The sequence below is a fragment of the Callionymus lyra genome, chromosome 15, assembly GCF_982586985.1.
Source record: "Callionymus lyra chromosome 15, fCalLyr1.hap1.1, whole genome shotgun sequence".
NCBI lineage: Eukaryota > Metazoa > Chordata > Actinopteri > Syngnathiformes > Callionymidae > Callionymus > Callionymus lyra.
In genome coordinates this window covers 18,346,683-18,369,587 of record NC_141832.1, presented here as the reverse complement: position 1 = coordinate 18,369,587, position 22,905 = coordinate 18,346,683, and the positions used below count along the sequence as shown (strand labels likewise).

Sequence of the window (22,905 nt, the reverse complement as noted above, 5' to 3'; positions counted from 1 at the left end):
CCATCTAGTGGCAGGTCGATTTACTGCAAAACACGTAAGGGAATGATGGCAAAACGATGTCAACTCGTGGGTTTTATTGGCTGAAACACGTTTTACAAAATACAGAGTCGCTACCGTTAACAAACACACACCTCGGCATCCTATCCTTGAACACAGGTCGTTTTTTTTTTTAAAGAAACGATTCATAAAAATGTTTCTCGCAACATCTTTCTGCTCCGCAGCCCAACGTGATCTCAAACCTCTAGAAGTTATTACATGAATCTACAGCGGCTTTATTTACAAAAATTACACAAAAGCAAAAACCCCTCGCTTCAAGGAGCACTTTGGGGGAAATAATTTAAAAACAAAAAAAATACAATTATTGCAGTATACAACAATCTTTTTGTTACACGACGCCGAGGCCATCGTTGTATTTTACATAAATCAGTGCAATTAGTTCGCTTGTGCCCTCGCTAGAGGGCGCAAGAGAGTTGCCTCAGAGCAGCGAAGCCGTCAAAATCTCGCCCACATCACAAGTCCAAGCGCTCGTAAAATTGCCACCGAGTATTCATATTACAGCCCGATATATATATATACACAAGCCACTGCATTACAAACTGTTTCATGAGCAATACAAAGAAAGAAGTCGTTATAAACATTAGTTTTTTTTTTATGAAAGGTTAAAGAGGGGCAGCGACAAGAGAGTCTGCTATGGCTTCAGCTGTGACGTCTCTTTGGCTGCAGATGTATTTTTAAAAAGGAGGAGGATAGGTAAAGCTCCAGCAGAAGTCGACTGGATTCATGAACACAAATGTGACACGCGAGCTCGGATCTTGAGTGTAAATTCAGGCTAATGATTCATTTGACAAAACTGCGTTCTACTGTCTTTTTTTTCTTTAACGTGACCTGGGCGACAGCTCCCCCGACACTGATGGCAAGAGTCCCGTCATGTGTGCCCCTCAGGAGCCGTGGTTAGGAGGGTGCTGGAGGTCCTGTCCTGAGAAGATGGGGTGTAGCAGCGGGTGTAGCTGGAGGGCTGCCGCGGCGGCGGCCTGGGAGGTGCGGGGGGTGAAGAGCGTGGGGTAGAGGGCGGCGTGCGGGACGTGGTGGAGCGCCAGCGGCGTGTGGTGGAGGGCGGACGCCGGGATGATGTGTATGGGCTGACCCGAGAGGAACGCCGTGTGGTGGGCCGGGATCAGCCCGGCGTGTCCGAGGGAGTGTCCCAGAGAATGTCCCAGTGAGTGGCCGAGGTGCGAGAGGGAGATGGGCGTGAGGTGATGCTGAGGAATGTGGTGCACCTGCGCCAGCTGAGCGTGGGCGGGGTGCGGGTGGTGCGCGTGCGCCGGGTGGATGCCCATCGCCGCGGCGGTGGCGGCGTGGTGCTGGAGGATGGCGTGCTGGACCGTCGTCAAAGACGAGCCGGAGGCCACGGAGACCGTGGGCTGCTGGATGTGGATCTGCTGCAGGGTGGGGGGTGGAGGGGCGGGGGCCAGGCTGGCCGCGGCGGCGGCAGCCGCGGCCGCCGCAGCCGCCGCGCTCGGGAAGGTCTTGACCTGCTTTGCCATAAGCTGCTGTTGGATGTGTTGCTGCGCCGCCTGCTGGAGCTTGCTGTACTTCTCCATCTCCTCCGGGGTGAAGGTGATGGGCTGACTCTCCAGGGGAGCCAGGCCGTCCTCCTCCGCCTCCATTCCCTCCTCGTCGAGGCCGGGTGGCGGATAGGAAGGGTACGCGTGCTGCATGTCTGGGAGGAGCGACTCCATCATGGGGTTCTGTAAAGCGTCGGGTCCGGCTTCTCCCTGATACTGGGGGATCATCACCGCCTGCTCCTGGTCGTACACGGGGTGGTGGTCTTGCAGGACCTGTGTTTCGGAGATGGCCTGCTGCATCTCCTCCTGCACCTCTGCATGGACCTCCTCCACCTTCTGGACAACAGGGGCCGGAGGGGGAGGGGGTGGAGGGAACTCTCGGATAGGCTCAACCAGAATTATCTCCTTCTCCGCTTCCGAGTCCTTCCCCAAACCGCCCCCCTCGGTCGGACGGGTCAGTGGGATGATTGGCTTCTTTCCTGCCTGGAGCTTCCCGAACAGTGGGAGCATGCTTTTGCTGCCCAGCACTGGTGGTAATTTAGGTCCGAAATATCCCGTTGGAGGATCTTTTATTTTGTTACCGGACTTTGTACCTGTGGCTCCGACATCGGAGCTCTTTTTGGACTGAACCCTCTCCAGAAGCTGGCGTGCCGTGAGCATGTTCTTTTGATCGCCGGCGTCCCGGGACACACCGGTCCTGGAACCCTGTGAACCGGCGCTACGGTTCGGAACCCGCGACGAAGAGGAGCGAGGGGACTGAGAGCGATAGATGCGCGAGCGGTTGAAGTCCCTCCGGTGGGAGTCGCTGTCCGCTCGGCTTCTCGGGGTGCGTCGGTGAGGGGACCCCTTGGCCGAGCTGGAGGAGCGGCTGGCGGAGCTGTGGCTGCGGCTGTAGCTCCGCCTCCAGGACCTGGCGCTGGTGCTGCGGCTGCGGCTCCAGCTGCTGGAGCTCCTCGAGCTGCTCCGGTGATGGCGGCGATGGTGCTTTCGACGGCTGTAACTCCGTGACCTGGAGCGAGAGTCTTCGGAGGTGGACGAGGAATACTGACGCCGCCGCGAACGTCTGCTTCCCCTTCTGTCGTACTCGGAGTCCGAGGAGCGCTTGGAGTGTCGGTGACCTTCGTTGCTGTAGTCGCTGTAGCTGTCCGAGTAGCTGCGACTGCGGCTGCGCCTGCTGTAGTTGCTGCTGGCTGCCGAGGAGCGATCCGAGCTGCTGGAGTACGACCGACTCCGAGAGTTCTTACTCCGATGGTGCCGCCGCCGACTGCTCCCCCTTTTGTCCCCCCCTCGCCGCGACGAACGGCTGCACGAGCGCCCTGAATCCTCGCTGTGGTGGCGCCGCTGCTCCCTCGGACTCGATCTGTGGTGCCGTGAATGCCGGGTGCTGGAGCCGCCTTCTTCTTCGCTCTCGCTGCTCGGAGGTCGACCAGGACCGGGACTCTTCTGGGCGGACGTGGAGCAGGAGGCACTTTGAGAGGCACTAGAGTCGGTCTTCTGTCTCTTGCTGCTCCTGCTCGCCTCGGTGGAGTTGTTGCTCTTCTCTTTGACTTGACTGGCACCTCCATCTTCTCCTGACTTGGGGGCTGACTCTTTATTGGCACGCTTTCGTTTTCCTGTTTCCACTGCAGCTTTACCCGTTGTCGGTGCTGGTACCGTGGAGACCTCCACAGGGGCGATAACTTTATCCTCTGACTTTGGTTTGGATTTTTCTTTCTCTTGTTCAGTTGCTGCTTCAGGATTTGGGGCCTTGTTTTTGCTCTTTTTCCGCTTGTGTTTCTTCTTCTTCTTTGGCTTACTTTGTGCTTCATCAGTTTCTCCGGTCACATCTTCTGCCCCTCCCTTCTCTTTTGCTTTCCTTTTAGAGTGCTTTGCGGACTTCTTATGCTTTTTCTTTTTCTTCTTTTTCTTCCCATCACTGTTGCCAACATCCGCCTGTTGTTCAGCAGATTCTGCCTGACCCACCTCCTCATTTGCCCCCGATTTTTCTTTGTCTGCTTCAGGTGTAGTCGTCGCTTCTTTCGCTTTCGTCACCTCCTGATCCTTTCCATCACACTCCACTTTGGGCTTCGGGGATTTTGCAGCCTTGGCATTTCGAACGCCTTTGTTTCTGGAGAGCTTGAAGTCGAAGTACAGAGGGTTACAACTGTAGGACAAAGAAGGCTCAGCTTTGGTGAATTCAAGGAGTTCAGACGGCCACTGCAGGGTCGTGCTCTCATCTTTGCTCAGGACTGGGAAAAATGGGCCTGTTGGGATTTTAGGACCAAAGCTGGGATCTTGAGTTAAATCTTGAGTCTCTGGCGTTTTACTTGATTGTTCGGGAGAGGTAGGCATGGTGCAAGACTTCTCGTCTGCACACGAAGATTTGCCTCCCGTCTTCATTTTTGGTGATCGGGGGCTTTTTTCAGTATTTGTAACTGTGCTCTCTTCTTCCTCTTCATCTCTTTTAGAGTCCAGAGTCTTTGTGTCCATTGGTTTAGATTCTTCTTGATTTAAATTTAACTTCTTCTTTTCTTTCAGCTTCTTTTCTTCCTCTGGCTTCTTTTCTTCCCCTGGCTTCTCTTCTTCTTCTGGTTTCTTTTTTTCGTCTGGTTTCTTTTTTTCTTCCGGTTTCTTTTCTTCTTCGGGTTTCTTTTCTTCTTCGGGTTTCTTTTCTTCTTCGGGTTTCTTTTTTTCTTCCGGTTTCTTTTTTTCTTCCGGTTTCTTTTCTTCTTCCGGTTTCTTTTCCTCTTCCGGTTTCTTTTCCTCTTCCGGTTTCTTTTCTTCTTCCGGTTTCTTTAATTCCTCCGACTTCTTTTCTTCCTCCGGTTTCTTTTCTTCCTCTGGCTTCTTTTCTTCCTGCCCCCCATCCACTTCCCCATCATTGCTGTGCTCACTGGCCTTCATGAACAGTAAGAACTGGAAATGAGGTTTCACTCTGCAGTGAGCTGGGGGAATATAGTGGTAGTACTGTTCATCCAGTCCAGTCTGCCCATCCTCCCTCTTCATCGTCATCATCATCTTCAGTTTGCTCAGTGTGGAGGCCAGAGCGCTCCCATCATCAGCCGGCTGTGTGTCCTCAGCCACCGCTGTGCTGCTGACATCCACTGCCTCGCTGCCGCTTGAGCTTTCTTTTGGGCTGTCACTGCTGAAAACCGGTGTCTCCTCCTGTGCCTGGACCTTTTCCCCCTCCTGGCCCTCCTCGTCCTCGACCACTTCTCCATGATCTGAAAACACGGCGGGTACCGTCTCCAGCTTCACTGGGGCCTTCTTTGCGAAAGAGAAGGAGACGCTGACTTTCGAGGAGCTGGCGAGAGTTGGCGACGAGGCACTGTTCTTCCCCATTGAGAAACTGATGGCGGGGCTCCGTTTTGGGGAGGCTTGTTTGGGTTTCTCCACTGGTGATGCTTCTACGACAGCCTCCGTCATAGAAACTCCATCTAATGACACGTTGTCGCTGTCATCCATCTTTTCACCATCCAAAGACACAGTTGTGGTTTTGAACATTGGTCCACTCCCTGGAGTGCTGAAAAAAGGTAAACAGAATCACATTAAGTATATCGTAACGATTGAACAATATTTACACAGAAGTTATTTAAAGGCCAAATCTGTAGGATTTAAAATATGGCTTCTACATCCCTCTATTGGTGTAAGAGTGCAACTGAAATATTGGTTTTCCCAATTTCAATGCAAGTAAGTAATTTATATTTATAGAGCGCTTTTCCAGACCAGGGTCACAAAGCGCTAAAACAATCAAAACAATACCCAATAAAAGATATACTTAAAAGATCAAGATAACACCAAGACAAACACAGGAGTCACAGAGAATTAAGGAAAAGCCGGCACGAATAAAAGAAGAATGTAAATTTGTTTACAAAAAAGATACAGGCTCCAAGCGTCACTTCAACTCACTATTATAATAATAATAAATATTATTTAAGAATTTCGGAAATTATACAGTTCAATAGGAAAGCGAGTAACAAGAGCCTATCATTTTGTTTGAAGACACCAGCAGGTGGTGCTGTTGGGAATCTAACCTGGGTTGTTGTTTTCTTTGCTCAGCCAGCTCATGTAATCTGCGCAGCATCTTATCTTGCTTCTTTCCCCCCTTACGGGATCGAGACGAAACATTCCGAGCAAACTCCCTCTGCTTGAGCTCTTTGAGTCTCTGAAGTGAGAAAAAAAAACACAGGTCAAATTATGGGCATCAAGATATCTTGTACAGATGAGAAAGAATCCTGAAAACCAACAAAGGAAGCCATTTCGAAAACAAATACCTGCTTGTGCGCATGATCATAGGAGTTGATGTGGTTGTCGAACTCCTGGTGTTTGGTGTACTGCTTGTCACATAGCTCACAATAGAAATTGGCCCTCAGGTCTTCCAAAGCCTTGGCAATGGCTTTCTCCTTTTCCACCTGGTCCTGTTGGCCATGCATGAAAACATTCAGATATTGTATCTTAGTCCACATTTCAAGGAAAGTAAGCATAGCAACTGCATTACATCCATCTTTTTATTGGAAATATTTACCATTTCTTAAATAATGTATACAGTATAGTGGACGTGAAGACCGACATTAAAAAGCTCATAAGGTCCCAGTGCAGTTTCGATTAATCAATAACCTTTATTTAACCAGGTAAAAGTCTTGTTGACATTTAAATCCTTTGGGAAAACACAGCTTCTGTCTTAGCACTATAATGGTTTGTAAAATTAACTGTAGAGACAATCCCAGGTTATTTTAATTATTTTTTTTGAAAGTTAAGTGATTTAAAAAAAATCCAAACATGTTAATACTATTGAAGGGTGAGGAAAAGAAGCACTTAGAATAACCTCAAATCATTTTCATCAACTAAATCAACTGAATAGATGATCATACAGGTGCTGCGAGTAGTTCAAAGTTGCAACCTCATCCTTTCATTTTTAATTACCTTTTACTAGCTGGGGCTATGCATTTAATTTACAGTCTTATCTTTACAGAGTAAATAAAGGCCCATATACAGTATATTAAGTAGTATCTTTAATGTCGCTAAGTAAATTACACCAAGTTAAACATTTTTTATGCTTACACTTTTGTGCTCAAAGGGACATTGTTCAGTTCCAAAAATGTGGCGCTCCTTTGAATGTCTAAAGTCACATGGCATGTTTTTTAAGGAAGTAGTTATTCTGATAAACAGCCACAAACTTTCGCCATGGCCAGGCCATTAGCTACCAAGAAACCAGAGATGATATTGCATTGGAATACATTTTACTTCCCTGATAAGATGTAGTATCAAATACAAAGCAAGACAAGATATGCACACCTTGTATTTTTGCCGAAGCTCCTCTGTGTCCTCCTTCTCCACTTCAAGCACTCTCCTTTTCTCTGTGGCGTCCTCTGCATAGTCCAGCTAGAAACGAACGCCAGAACAATATTAATATATAGTCATTTTCTACAAATCCTTACACAAAAGGTTAAGTTTTGAAACGCTGTAGATCAATGAAACATCTTTACCTCCATTTCCATTCTTCCCATTCCCATGACATCATATTTAAGGATAATGGGCACAGGGTCGGTGCGTCCTGCGGCAAAACAGACAGAGACAAGAAGGTGAGAGTCTGTAGCTATGAAGTACGTCCAACTCGGAGACAGCCTGTTTTTTTTTTTGTTTTTTTAGAGCATAGGGTGCTGGGGTTAGAGAAATTGCCTTTGAGTGCAAAGAGACCAGAAAGCTACAGTGAACCAAACACCAGCCATTCTCACAGCTCACTGTTAAGGTAACCACATGACAGTATGACATCTTTATTTTATTTTTTTAAATTTTATTTTTTAAATCGGATGCACATGTTTACGTGACGACACCTATTCCTCCAACCATTAAAGACTGCAGTCCCGTTAAACCAGAAGGACCGGTTTATTAAGGTCACTGCAGCATGTGTGCTGGAGGGGGTGGGGGGGGGGGGGGGAAGCTGGCTAACGCAGCTGCCTTTACTGCAACATCATCCACGAGGACAAAGCACAGCAATATTCATTTAAGGCCAATTGCATCACTGTCTGGCCATTTTGGACCACACTAAATCTGGGTTTGGGTCAGTGCATCTAAATATTGTCTGTATTGTGAGCTGTGAAAAGAGCTGGATCAGAACGAAATTAAAAAATAAAAAGGTAGAAAGTAAACAAACCAGACAAATAAAAAAAAGGGAGGGGAAATGAAACATTTAAAATATACAGGAAAACAAAAAAATTGTTTTTGGAGATTGACACAAAGTTGCTTAATTCACTCATAATCAGCCAAACAAAGCAGAGAGAAAGACAGAGTCAAATAAAAATTCAAAAGGACACAAGCATTGAACTACAGCATAGTGACGTCACAGGCAATGTATTGCCATAGTGACAGTGCAAGGAAGATACTTACCTGGTAAAACATGGGTATGAGTAGTAGGAGGGGTGGACACACAGAGATAGACAGGGGATTCTCGTAAACAAAAAAGGCATTAAAATAATTTGGACTACTCTGCTGCCAGCCGTTCACTTACTGATAGTGATCATCAATTTGGTTTGGTTTCAGTTTTTTTTTTCCCCCCTCACCCACGCATATTCAGGTTTGTTCAAGAATTAATTCCACTTGTATACCATTGGGCTTATGGAGTAGATACTCATTTCATTGCTCTACAATCCTGATATTCATTAATGTGATTAGTTCAGATACAAATCCAAACAAATACTACTCCCACTATTGCATTCATTTAAGCAGATTAGATGCAACATGTTGCCCCTTTACAAGATCGATGTTAAATTGTGGTTTCAAATAAATTTGGTATTACACTTTTGTTATCATGATTCATCCACCTGGGACACATATTTTAAGAATATTAAGGTAAAATACATCAAATAGTTGACAGTTTTACCTCTAAAAATCTACAAAAAACAGTAGACTAGTATATTCTACAAGAAAAGTCTCAAACTGTTTCAAAACCAAGTCAACTTTGGTGAAAAGTAATTTTATAGAGTGGGAATGGTTAATGTATTTGGATTTCTCATTTATAGATGACCACTTTTTACAATTGCAAATTTCCTTTTAATCTGTTAACCAAAGCCCAATGACATATTAATTCGAAAATCATAGATGCATGGGCATCATAACAAAGAACAGCCATCCTGGACTCTTCGTGCCACTGCAGTGTTTCGGCTGGTTTGCCCTTTTCACCAAGAAATATCAGATCGCAGCTCAGTGAGTGCATGTGCAAGTGTGCGTCACACCAAGCAGAGGATGATATTTAACACAATGTATGTTTTTCCATGTGCATTGATTAAAATGGGGTAGGAAGTGACACCAGGACAGGATTGTCTGTGAGCCCACTGCAGTGGTTGGTTGAAATGGAGTCACAAGTCAGGCCAAGAATTAAAGATTATTGAACAATTACATCCCAAACCTATCACCAAACTTTAAAACACAGTGATGATTCCACATTACCCATTCCAGTGGGGGGAAAAGGGACGAGACACAACAATGTGCATCTAAATCACAGGGTGCGAATCACAAGGTTTAAAAAAAAAAAAAAAAAACTGAAAACAAACAAAATGACAATGTTCTAAGAGTAATACATATGCATGATAATAATCAAGCAGCAGAATGAGGACTAATACAGAGAGAATTGAAAAAGCCTATGGAGCATTGGTGCTGTGATGACAGGAAAACAAAACTGGGAGAAATCAAAAAAAAATAAAATCAACAATTCAATTGGGGGATAAAGTAACATTTACCACTAAGTTTACCATCAGCACAACATGGGCAGGATCAAATCGCTGTAAAAAAGAAACACCAATTGGTTAAGCAGGAAGATTGAGGCACATAGAGAAGGGAGGGTGGGGTTAGGAGTGGTGGGATTGGGTTGGGGGGGTTATTACCTGAGAGGCAATGATGCGCCAACCCCCCCACCCACACCCCACTCGTCCCTTTACTTGGAAGGGGGGGCTCTCTGCTTACAGGGACGGACTCTCACCACTCTCTACACCACTTGTCACAGTGCCCAGGGTTCCAATGGTGTCATCTTGCTCACTATCCAGACATTAATTCTATGTTTAGCCTCTACCCACGGTCATGACAGTCACAAGCTTTTCCCAAAATGCATTTCTATGGGGTACGTGGCATGATAGCAAACAAACCCCAACATATCCAAATTGATATCTCTCCATTTTCTTATCTTCCTTTTTGTAGAGTTGCCCGGAAAATATTTTAGAACAAAGTTAATGAATAAACACTGCATATTATTAGGATATCCCAAAAAATGTTTTAATTGATCCCATTACAACAAATGAGTCCCCCAGAGTGTTACCCCCAGTTGCAATAAGCGGGTATCAGCTACAACTTAAATCACTCTCCGGTAACAGGGTATGGATGGAATAACCTGCAACTCGACCTGTTGGTCTCAGGAGATTGAAGCCAGGACAACCTGTTTCCGTCTATTAAGAGTAGGTGTTAATGCAAAGGATTAGCATACTTGTGAATCATGTTTTGTGCCAAATTAAGGGTTTGAGCAACAGAGCACATGTTCTAAAAATTACTACCATTATCCCCCTTTGAGATTTTTTGCCTCTTTTTAGTCATTTCACTTCACTGACTCGTCTTCCATCTCCTCAGGAACACAGTTTCAGCACTTTACCTGAAGACTGTGCTCCACACAATACAATGAATATGTATACATGTCCTAGAGGAATTGGACAGGAGTAGTTTAAGCAGTGCACTTCATTTTTCAGCGATTCTATTTGGAGATCAAATTCGAAGTACATTTGGTAATGAAGCCAATTCATTCTATAAAACACTGCTTAAAGCTTTGGTAGACGATGAGTTGTCGTCTCTATTGCAAACAAACTGTGCAGGACGTTCAAAGAAAGAGGGGGAGGATGGGAGTACAAGTCCTGGGGGGTGTGACATTAAAGGGTGCCGGAAAGTGGTGAGGTTTTCCCTGCAAGTTCAATCTAACGCCCAGTGAGTAACAAACGTACATACACATCGTCAGTCATGGCAACAACCACACAAAAAAGATTCACAGGTTTGGAGGTCGAAACAGCCAAACAAGCAGAGGGGGAACGTCTACTCTGCAAGCCATTCAAAGTCTGAACTGTGGTTACAGCCAATCATATACCCGGCGGCAGCCACGGAAAAAACTCAGAGAAAAACAATCTTTTCATGATTCTAAAAGTTGTGATGAAATCAGGGCATCTGACATCTACCTTCATTTCAAATGAATTTTGTTTCGGGAAACGAGGCACTTTGCTCTTGAGCAGATTGAAATAAAGGTTAAGTGATTATAAAGCATAGAGGAGAGAGCTGACAGAGGCCAGTTGTCTATAGTACACTGGAGAAGGAGGGGTGTTACATTGAGGTTGACTTTCGAGTGGGAGAAAGAAAACACACCCGCACGCACACATACTGGCATACAGAAGGGATCCCACAAACCTTACCTAAAAAAGGGGGGCAAAAGGGACAAAAAAAAGAATAAGAACAAAGTCAATACAGTAGAAAAACTTAAAAGGGGGATACAATGCACTGGAAATCAAATGTCTCCTCTAGCAAGGCAGACATGAAACAATCAAAAGTCTTGCTCTCGATTAACTTTTTCACTCTAAAGAGCATTAGCAAACTGACCACAGACTGGACACTGGGCCATTCATTTCCTTACAACAGCCCAGCACACTCTGCTCCATTCTAATCTGCCCAATAACAATGCGCTTACATAAGCAGAATGCAAAGTCGCCTGGGGCACTTCTCTTGGCCCCACCGAGTTGTTCTGCTCACAAAAAATACACATCCTTATCGCTTTCCTAATGTCAGAGGTAGAACACCACCACGAAATAAAAGCTTCCAACTCTGGTGGATGGGTCTCACACTTGGATAGACTTGTCAACTTGACAGCTTCCAGGGCTACACTTTCAGATGAGCAATTACCCTATAAGGGCATTGACAGTATTTGCTGTTAAAACTAAAACGAGAACTACAATATTTACTTAAGTTAATTCGATGTTGCAATAATCGCCTCACAGGCTGAAACAGTTGAGAGTAAGCAAGGTCCGAGTACAATATAGGAGAGTAAAGTTTGGGCTTTAGCACTACATGGAGAAGCTCCTTAAAAGGACGGCTAACCAAGAGGATGTTATGCGCACCCCGGAGCAGTGATGCAGAATAAACTGGTCTGCAGGACTGCAAGTACGAATTGGAAAATACTAATATATGGTTTATGATAGCCCTCATACTTAAGAGACACATTTAAGACAAGAATGTGTCCAAGAAGATGCGTTTCTACAATTTCTATTGCTTATACAAGTATTATCTATGATTTTTATGTTTGTGTTGATCTCTGCACATTTTTTAAACCTATTAAAGTAATAATACTGTAGATTTAGTTCCAGAATCTCTATTGGTGATCTAGAAGAAGGAAAACTACAGGTTTAAATGTTGGGTATGATATTTATCCACAATTCTTTCTTTAAATCAAAGTATACAATTATAAGAAAACATAATAATTCTATTTATTTGAACACACAATGCCTTGTGCCTGAATAATAATGGAATATTTTGAATACGCCTTCTCTAACCTTATATGAGGTCTTTACAAACCATACCAAATATTAAGGAGGTCAGAAATATAACCAGACATTATAAACTATTTACAAACAAGCGTCTTTCCGAGCCAAGAACCAACTAGACACCAAAACACAGTTTTAACTACTAAGAGATATCAAGAGCATTCAGAATATAAAATGAAAACCCCCTAAATAAGAGGACCAGGTGCAACGAACTGTCTTATTTCTCAAATTAAACCAAATGTGTAAGTCCAAATAGAAAGAGCGCTGACATAAAAAAGATAAAATGCTGGTACAGGAAAAAGTGGAAAGAAACAAATAAAATAACAGAGGGTGGTATAGAACGCCACCAACAAGTGTGTAGATGAGCGAGTTCTTACCCTGCATGGTTTTTCCAAGGCCTTGTCCCAACTTCCAGCCATGTTTCTGAAGTAACCGGTGCCCGATGTTATCCTAAAAGAGACAAAAGGAGAAAAAAACCAAAATATTCCAATAATAAGAATTCCTCTTTCCCTGCAGGTATGATTCAGAACACAAACATCAAACTAAAACAAAAAACACTCAGATCACGCTATCATAAGCAGCACATCCACCACCACCACCACCATCATCATTCAAATCACCTATCAAAAGTGTCGGTGTCTTTATCAAAGGGAGTGGGAGTTTAGGGTGTAGAGGAGGTTGGGATCAGTTTTTTTAAAAACAAGGCTATGTGTCATCTGAAAGAACTACAAGAAGAACACAATAAATACTTCTGTAGTACAATGTTGTTGTATTGTAGCGATAAATTTAATATTAAATGTTTTGTGATTTTCTAAAGCATCTAGTTTGATTTAGTAACTGGAAGTGTACAAGAGAGCGGGAAATATATGTATAACATATACATATATGAACCACTAAGCTTCAGATCTTTATACACAAAAGTGACACAAATAAAGCTTTGCATTAAGTAAACAAAGACCAGAAATTCCAAGTTTTCTGTGGTTGCAGAACCATGACAAGGGGAGCACCATGAAACAAAATACATCCGTCACAAATAAATTATATTGAATATATAGCAGAAGGAAGAGACAAAAGTGGAGCGGATGGGCCTTGGATTACCATTACAAGGCCCAGATTGAACGTACACATGTGCAGGAAGGGAGGTATAGGTAGAGGAGGCAAGTGTTTGTGTGTAGCCTTGTTACAAACTAGCTGTTGTGCATGTTCTCTGACTCCATACTGAGTAATTGATAATGGAATTGTCCTGACTCTACGTAAAGCTGTGCACAGAATAATTCCTGTGGTCATCACCAATGTGATACATTCCAGGGACTTAGTATGCATTGTAGGTTTAATTTGCTACTTATGCAAGCAAAGTGCCTTTTTTAAAGATAATTTCTATTTATGAAATAAGAATGACTGTATGCATGTTTCTTTTGCTCCTTATTGAATTTTTTTAAACTTACTGCTACTTTACTGCTACTTCCAATTGACACATTAGCATTGCGAAAAACTTTAATTTAATTTAAAGCATGGTCTATATCGTGTATCTAAATATATGATGGAGTGTATGAACATGCACAACAGGGACTCTTTAACACTGTGGGGTAATGTATACACATCGACGACTTGTCTATCTGTAGTTTGAGTCAGCAAGAGTAACAAACACACATAGAAATGCAAGACTGCCCCACCACTACACACTACAGTACATCCTCAAGCACAAATAAACAAACAATGGAAATTGATCATAAGAAGTGATTTCTGTCGTGAATATTATTACTATTCCAGACTGGTCTAACATTCACCAGGGTGCTGCATTCTACCAGAAATCATACAAACCAAACAAAAGCATATTTATAATCACAAAGAAACTGACATCAACTTTCACAAACAAAAAGTGAAGGAGTTTAAACAAAACAGAAACAGCATGCACTCTTTTTGTTAAGAGTTTTAACAAAAAGGCTCGTCTGTTAGTAGCACACAGCGGATGGTACATATAGAAGGAGGGCAGGATTGAGGTGGCGGGTGGACGAATAGAACTCCAACTTATGTTAGTGTCAGGTGGTTCAGGCACTGAGAAGATGGTGATGGCTCAACAAGACTCAAGTCTGTTGTTTTTTTTGGGTTTTTTTTTTTAATCTTTTTTTCTGTGAAGAACAAGTCCAAGGCCAGTGGGCAGAACAGAGCAGGCTGAGCCATGGCATGGGTTCTGAAGTGGGTTTGTAGTGCGGATCTGGACTTGAATGGGTTAATGCAAGTGAAGGAAGGTGGTGGTCACACACACAGCACACAACATCTCCGCCCTCTCCCCTCATTAAATATACATGTGACTTTTTTGGCAACTCAAGTTATTTCCCAACTATCATAATTGTTGGAAAGCAATAGGTTAAGCAATACCCTAGAGAGTTGGAGATCTGTAAGATTAATTCTATGAATTATTTAATGAACAATGTGTGTACACGGTCATTGTGTGTTCTTCTTTGGAAAGATGAGAACAATTTAGACCACACAAGGGGATTATATTGCTTGTATACAGTTCATTAGGTTTAATGATATTAAACAATTTGGCTAACCAACTTTGTATCAGAAATATAACATTGATTAGTTAGTTGAATGTTCTATTGAATGCCATTTTATTCTCTGCAGAGATTCGCCGCAGTTTACTGCAGCGAGCACCATCCCTTTTGAAGCATTGACTGCAGCAGGATACTACATGTATAACAGAAAGATTCTACAAGAAAATTATGCATTATTAATGAACTACTGACCTAAGACGATTAATGTTTATCAATTGAGGTGCTAGAAAAACCCTGAGCACCTCAACACAGCTCTTCAAGTTCGCCTACCTACCCAACAGTAACCACAACTTCATTTTCTGTCAAGGCACCAGTTGTAGCTGCCGACAAACGAGAAGGGTTATTTTTTTTTCCAAAAAGGGCATAGGTTATTAGGGCGGAGATGAGGCACAGGCTGCATGTTGAACAACAGATGAGTGCACCAAAAAGAATAGACAAGACAGACGGATGAAAGCAAAGACGGCGAGTCCAACAGCAGTGCAAGTGGAGTGAAGGCATTTCCATACGAACCTGGCTTTAAAATACTGGGCTGTCAAAAAAACAGTCACACGTGACACAACGTAAGAAACCGGCCAGACGCTTTCAACTGTAAATCTGCTAGTTTCTCTACTGTCTTTTTTTTTTTTAAACAAACAAATAATTTATAGAAAAGAAATGGAAGGCATGTCAATGAATCGACCAACAAACTGTTAATAGGCTGAAATACGAAACATTAACCAAACAAAACAGGGTTCTAAAATTGTGCACTTTGCTTTTTTCAGCATAGTGGTAGGTGAGATAGTTTGTGTTAGAGGTGATATGCAGGGGAACACACTTAGAGACCTCAGATATTTTAGTCATTTGATCATATTAAACACAATTTTGGGACATTTTACTATGTCTGCTACCAAACAGGTAAAGCAATATTGAGTAATATATTAAGTACTATGCACAGCAAAATGGATGTCAGTTGGGAAAATGCGTTAATAATATAAAAATAGAAAACTCTGGTTAATTTCATTTTTTTTTTGTTTGTGTTGCTTTTGGCACGAACACTTTAAAAGTAATCTACGCAGATACATATCTTTTTAATGGACATGCCAACTCCTGCATGTACCGCCCAAACTGAAGGACGGACAAAAGAATTAACTAATAATTTGTGCATCATGCAACGTACAAGTATATAAATAACATTTCGTATTATCTGGGATTATAATAATTTAGTATACAAACTAGATATTAAGATATGTATTATGAAGTGTGGATTCTTAACCACTAGCAACATATAAAACATGATTTTCTTCCAATATGTTTAGCTCTAAAATTATGTACTTGGGAAGAAGATAAAATCTTCTAATCTTGAAATACCTGTTAGGCAAAATTAACCGCTGCCATCACAACAGCTCACATGTCCATCTTTGTTATTGTAATCCAGTCTATTGTTGGCTCCTCCTAGCCACTCCTGATTCGGGAAATGCTTTTGTGGCAACAACTAAAGTCGTGGACAACTGTTTGTGCATCAAAAGGCTTGAGGTTAAAATAGATAATCCGTTTTTTTTTTACATTTAATAGATGAGATGCTATTGCATTTTCTATGTAATGAAGGGACATCTAGTTCCAAAACAATTGTTGGTGATAGAGAACAGCAGAGTTATTACAGCAACAATTTAACATGCACACTTACCCCATAACACTGAAGACAAATTTCTTCAACTGGAAGGTTAGCAAAGTCAGTTAACACCTGTGCACGTTGGGAATATGATCTACAGTACTAAAAGATTTAATCTTTAGGTTATCCCCGTTGTTGCCAATGCAAGCCTAGAAGTTAGATAGAAGTGATTTTAAGTCTAATGCACTAATCTGTATCCATCGAGGAGTTGTTAGTTGAGAAAGACATTCAGACAGCAAAAGAATCCACTGGGACTTTGTCCCTATTCTGACATACAAGTCAGGGGTTTTTTTAGGTCATTTTAAGACAATTCTGTGGCTCTGAGGCTGCCCACTGCATATCGCTCTCAAAGTGAGTTACGGCAAGGGGATGGGTAAAAGGTTTGGGGTAGATAACAGGGGTTTTGGGGATTAGGCCAAAGGGGGGGGATGAGAAATGAGATTAGGATGATTTTTTTTTTCTTAGAACAAAGGTTTGAGAGTAAACCATACTGAATGCTATCAAGTTAAAACATGCAATGCAAAAACAAAATCAGAAAGAGAATCTGTGAGAAAAAGGAGGGACGAGACAGAGAGAGAAAGAACGAGTAAGAGATAAGATTTAAAAGGGGTAAGACGGGGAGAAAAAAGGATCCCATTTAAATTCCACAAATCTCTAACTGCCTATAGATGACACACAACAAGTGGCAGGGGAGGGGCCATGAGAGGCTGGGCTTAACCATTCACCAACATGTCATGAATAGCAGTCAACTGCCAAAACTGCTCTGTATTTAGATTTTGATCACCTTTTACTGCCAACTTGGTTCAAGTTTTAAACCTAGTTCAAATGATGTTTGTCTGGCAGAGCACAGTGCTCAGTGCCCCTCCACAAATAATAGCGCAGGAGTAAAATAAATGTAGAAGCTACTATAGCAAGGTAAGCAGGCCACTGTCTTTTACACAGCTAAAACTAACCACACGTTGAATTTGGACTGAGAGAGATAACGATACTTCCAACATCTATTTAAAGAAATTAAATACATCTGGTAATCAAACCTGTTTTTGCAGTGAAGGGCTATATTTAGCCAAATATATTTCTCATGAAAGAAGGGTTGTTGAAAATGTACGCTACAAAATGAAACAATAAATATATTATCAAGTATTGATTTAACTGATGTGCACAACTACTGCTAGTACAAAAGCATTCATAGCATGTATTAACATTTTCCATTAAACTAAAGAAAAAATTGAGCTCAAAATATACACTAACTTCGTGTGCCACATTTCACTCTTGCTCAATAAAAGTGGCATTTCTGGTTGGCTAAACATTTTTTACACTAAGAAATGTAATGATTTCAGTAGTTATCTCTGTCAGTCCCAATGTTTTCTTATGATTAAAGCGATTATACCAACCAATCAGGATTGCGTAGTGACTTTAGCAAAGAAATATTTTGGCCTGTTCACCATCATGCTTGAGAGAGAAAGTGAAAGGGAGGATGGACAGGAAAGAGAAAGAGCTGCCTGCGCTATTATCCATGTGCCTCTATCAGCAAAAAAATGCAGTCCCAGTTGCACAAGCACCATGCCAGCACAGAATGACAGAGGGTACTGTACACCGAACAACTGTGTAGTAGGGAAGGGAGCAAGGTAGACATTGAGGTAGAGAATAGATTTAGAGTTGAGCATTGAACAGAAAGAAGGACAGTCAGAAAGCGTTACAAGGACCCTAGAGATAGGAGTAAGAAAGCAGAGCGTGCAAATACAAACCGGGTCATTGTTGCTTAGCTAATATGGGGCCAATTCGCTGCAGGAGAGAAATGTCGAACACCCCAAGTTGTGTACAATAAGATAACTGTCCTATACACAAAACAGATTCTACACTATAAATGCACACACAAACTCACTTAGTCACTCACTCACAAAACACAAAAGTAGCCATTCACTTCTTCTTATTATGCACTCGGTTGTCTTAAAAGAGTGGAATAAGCACTGCCAAAAAATTTTAAAAATATAGATTCTGGATCACTATTTAGGCATGTTATTCAGGAAACATACTAAAGCACCTGTGGCTAAATCAAACAATGACAGGTGGAAGTAATTACTCAGTAACATGGTGAGTAAACACTGGTGTTTTACATGTACTTCTGTCAACAGAGATGGGAGGTATAGAGCATATTTACTGGTCTCTCATCTGTGAAAGAGGTGCATTACTCACACAGCTTGGAATAATAAGTGATTGTTGACAGTGCTTAAACCACTCACCGCTATTGGTGTCATCTCATGGCACTTCAGTGACTAAATGAATTATGGGAGAGTTAACAAAAACATGCATCTCTAAAGTATAAGAGAAACCAGGAAGCTTTAACAATGTAACTGTTATTTAACTAACACATGGGAAATGATGGAAGTTGAGGGCATGGGTCGGGCTTCGAGGAATATTATGGAAACATGACAGGTGTAACTAAGGGTTAGGTGATCAAAAGAACACTGAATGCTTAAACAGTTAAACAATGATGTGGTTTTAATTCCTCCCTGGAGCAATCACTCACACACACAGCTGGTCCAATGTTATGGAATGATGTGAAGCCTTACCGATTCAATGGGCTTGTCCAGGGAGGCCTGCTCGAGGTCCAACTGGCCCTCTTCATACTGGTCGAAGTGATTTCCACCCTGGAATGACAAGATGGTTGTATTAAAGAAGTAAACCAGTAATTTTAAGGTCATAATAAATACAAGAACAGTAATCCAGTTGGTGTATTCATTGGTGAATAATCAAATTTCTCATATTTGATACGTATTGGATATCAGAAAACATTTCAGACACCGCCAATAATGGTCAAGGACAATTTCACTGTGAATGCCTCAGTTATGAAAATTAAATGCATCTTACAAGAAAAACTACAGCAAGTCTTTTATTCATTAGTAATACTGACTTTAAACTAGGACCCTTTGGGCACACAGGTATTATCAGAACCTATAGCTCAGAGCCAATTCAATAATTCTGCATTACAAGGAAAGGTTGATATTGAGTAAATTGTTTTGCTATATCTCAAGACAAATCCTAACAAGTTGGTGGGCTTTATTCCAAGTGAGGCAGATAGCGACTATGAATACTGAGCATGGGACTGCTCTCAAAGCAGAAGGAGCAAACAGAGCTCCAGTGTTCTGGACTGAAACAGCTCTCAACAGACCCTTTGAGACCACACATCAATTCACCTTTCAGTGCCCACAGGGTTGGTACCCAGGGGCATTAACCGTTTTAACATACTGTCTGCATGCTCCTAGTAAATGTTACAACATTGACCAAGTCATGTGAAATGGCATCATGGATATTTCCTCATGCATCACAAATTCTCCAGAGGGCTAAACAATATGGACAAAATGTCATACATCTATATTTCATGCCAAATATGTTATTGATATGATATGACTTTGGTATTACAAGGTTTTTACCCTTCGTAAAAATATTTAGGTTTTACTAGGGGATGGAGACAGCAGTACAACAAATTGCTCCTGTTAAGGTCCTAGTTTCTGAAATACATCTCCATATTGTTGAGGAAGACTTTCTCTTTACTATGAAATAAGTGGAAAACTGGCTCTGTATCTGATCTGTGCTGCTAGTGTGTCTCATTGCACCCACCCTTTATTTGGTTTGGTGGAAGTGCTATCTGTGCCTTTAAGAATATTCAGGCAGAAACGCATGCTGAAGGTCACGATCGGGGCACCCTTTTCTTCTGCCATAAAGATGGCACTCAAAAAGACCTCCATACTGCTCATCTTAAATTGAAGTCCTCACGTTAGAATTTTGTCCGAAAAAAAATGCAACTATTTTAAGTTTGTTTGTAGCAGAAGAGACACTGGGATCTTGTGAGACTCAAGACTTCTTTCATTTTTTTTTCTAGATAAATTGTTCCCAACTGATAAACAATATGAAGGCATTAGGGTGGTTTTGGTGTGTCTTTTTTGACGAAGAAAAGAGGGCCCTGTTCGGGAATGACATCACACCAAAAAGTCTCCAAAAAATTCTCTAAACCCTGCAGGCGAGTGGAAATGAGGTTTAAATTATGGGTTGACTTCCTCATTTGAAGTATAACAACTATAGCCATTATCAAATGTTATGGGTGGGGCGACTTTTACAAAGAGATTATGATAAAATATACCATGTGGTTCACTGGGGTGGGGTCCTGAAACAGCTGCTCTACAATATATTGAGTATCTAACTATAACCAGGTTATACTTATCAATTGAGGATTCAGCTGAATATACATAAAAACGCATTACAATAAGGTGTATATAGTGCATAACACGAAAAACAAAAACACAGGAACTGAGGCAGTTAAGGGATGAGTTAAATCATTATAGTTTGTTAAATAGACATTATGATGATGTTAGTACATGGAGCACACCCCCAACATGAATGTAAACATGTCACCCGAGTACAACAAGATAACCAAATGCTTGTAATTGTTCATTAAGTGAATAAGTGGGGGGGAGAAACACCCCAATAAACATGTGTCAGTAGCTCTGTAACACCACGATGAGTGTCAAGTTAGCCATCACGTCGATAGCATCTGTCGATAAAAAAAACGGCAGCCTCCCCAAGGTCATAAAGCAGCTTCAGAAGTGTTGTTGAAACAGACGTTATTTCATATACGGTTCGTTTTCAAAACGAGTCCGAATAGTATTAAATAGAAACGAGTGTTATTAACACACAGCACAGGGAGGTACAGTTCAGAGCAGCCGCAGTGCACTGGTGTTGTTCCCTAACGTTAGCTTAGCCAGCCTGCAGTGCTAACGTCAACATTTACGCCAGGATGCACGGGGCCCTTCGTGGAACGGGGAGAAAGAAAAAACTGCACCTGAAGCACGACAACACTGCCTCGAGTACGAACGCGTCGCCATTCATTGCACAGAGACGATTGACGAGGAATCGTTACCTGAAAATCACGATCTTCGTTGAACCTAGAAAATCTGTCGGCCATTTTCTAAACGCAGCAGCGGCGGCTTCACGGCTCGCTTCGTCTGCTGCGGGTGACGAGCGTACGGGCACGCGCACGATCGGTGTTCGAGTCCCCGTGTGGTCACTCAGCGGTGTCGAGTTCTACTGGAGAACCATTTGTCCTCCTTTATCCCCCCCCCAATTTAGAACTAACAAATGAGTGGCAGGTGGCAGGTTTAATAGTTTGATCTCATTTTTCTCAAACATAACAATAATTATAATAATTAGCTACAACAACCAAAAAAAAAGTATATTTTCCACAATAATTAAAATTTAATTTGTCAATACTCATTTTCAGCTTGATCAGACACAATTCAAAGAAGTTCTACTTTTGATTCCAACTAATCTACACATCATAACTTTAACATAACATATCCATGAGAACATATTAAAAGAAATTATAGACATTATTTACACGATTGGACCCCACGTTAAGATCTTTTCCGCCCTCTAGCGAATATTTGGCAAAGCACGGCCAACATAGGTAAAGAAACAATGCAAGATGGATGCTCCAAAATAGTGACTCTACGCTTGATAACGTTGTTATTTAGTTAAATAAAAAAGGAATAAAAGTGTTTGTATCCTAAAGGAATTTCTTAATTTACGATTGAATTCATACCATGTCTTCTATTTCATATCTACTTTTGCTGTTTCTGTTTGCATGATGTCCTATTTTTAAACTTTTTTTTTCTTGTGTTTTTGTGTTGTTTGGGTGAAAACAACCCGGTATAATACTTGTTTTTGGCTCTGTTAACTTTTTGCTAACCCTTTTTTATTCTTTTCTGCATGATTCAGACTAATTTTAATTTAAATTGATTTTCTTATAATATAACCATACACAGAAGTTTAACTAACGATTCATTTTTATTTATTTAGAAGAAAACCAAAACTTTTTAAAGCAGCTCTATGCGATTTTAAGTCGAGCGACGCCAGTGGACTAAAGTGGTAGTGTTTAGCTCGACGGGAGACCACATTTCCCATGAGCACTCGCTAAACGTCGCAAAAGTTGTCCCGGTTTGCAGCAGTTGGACAAATTTTCAGTTTCCAAACTTCTATTGGCTGAATGAAGGATGGATAAATATGAGGTAATGAATCAGATTGTGGATAATGAAATATGGTCAGCGTCATGACGGCTTTGTAAATAACATAACTTTGTTTTTGTACCGTAATTCGGCCCCCCCCCCTCACCACCACCACAACAATTGCGATATGTTCGCATGTTCACACCATCCCCAAGAACTTTTACAGTGAAAATAAAAATCACACAAACCACCTCAAATCTGAGTCAATATGAGTCATTCAACTAGTTTTAAGTTGATGTGTCATCAAGAAAATATCTTTGTACCAATATAACTTGTGATGACACGTCAACATAAAACTAGTTGAATAAAAAAAATGAAGGTTAAAATAATTCAACATAAAAGTTAGGCGTAAGAAATTATATTTACAATGTCAAATATTTAATATTCAATGTTATGAATGCAATTCAAGTAAAGTGACTCATAAATCACACGTGTTGGTTGCCCTGGCTCATTCCTTCTACCCGTGACCTTTATGTGAGGTCACAGTGTAACATAAGACCAATTGCTTCTCCTTGTTTGCCTGTATGTTACCACTGA

General features: G+C 41.8%; 1 protein-coding gene across 12 annotated transcripts; it reads right to left on the bottom strand.

Moving 5' to 3' along the window:
- Window positions 1-59: 59 nt before the first annotated feature.
- Window positions 60-21,355, bottom strand: gpatch8 (G patch domain containing 8). Of its 12 annotated transcripts, none has more exons than XM_087809691.1 (10): window positions 21,225-21,287; window positions 18,880-18,957; window positions 18,055-18,091; window positions 15,172-15,190; window positions 12,481-12,553; window positions 7,031-10,981; window positions 6,840-6,926; window positions 5,819-5,962; window positions 5,579-5,709; window positions 60-5,067 (listed from the first exon to the last, which is right to left on the bottom strand). In XM_087809691.1, the coding sequence occupies exons 6-10, from the start codon at window positions 7,055-7,057 to the stop codon at window positions 939-941; spliced, it is 4,518 nt and encodes a 1,505-aa protein (XP_087665817.1). In that variant the 5' UTR covers window positions 7,058-10,981; window positions 12,481-12,553; window positions 15,172-15,190; window positions 18,055-18,091; window positions 18,880-18,957; window positions 21,225-21,287; the 3' UTR covers window positions 60-938. The 12 variants fall into 12 exon arrangements, with proteins under 12 accessions (XP_087665817.1, XP_087665819.1, XP_087665812.1 ...); XM_087809693.1 differs by having other exon boundaries at window positions 7,031-9,322; XM_087809686.1 differs by having other exon boundaries at window positions 7,031-7,098.
- Window positions 21,356-22,905: the final 1,550 nt, after the last annotated feature.

Coding starts and splice junctions, on each gene's coding strand:
- gpatch8 (XM_087809683.1), bottom strand. CDS start 21,269: ATGGCCGACAGATTTTCTAGGTTCAACGAAGATCGTGATTTTCAG. Junction 18,958..21,224: donor ACGAAGATCGTGATTTTCAG/GTAACGATTCCT, acceptor TTGTCATTCCAG/GGTGGAAATCACTTCGACCA. Junction 6,927..7,030: donor TGGGAAGAATGGAAATGGAG/GTAAAGATGTTT, acceptor GTTCGTTTCTAG/CTGGACTATGCAGAGGACGC.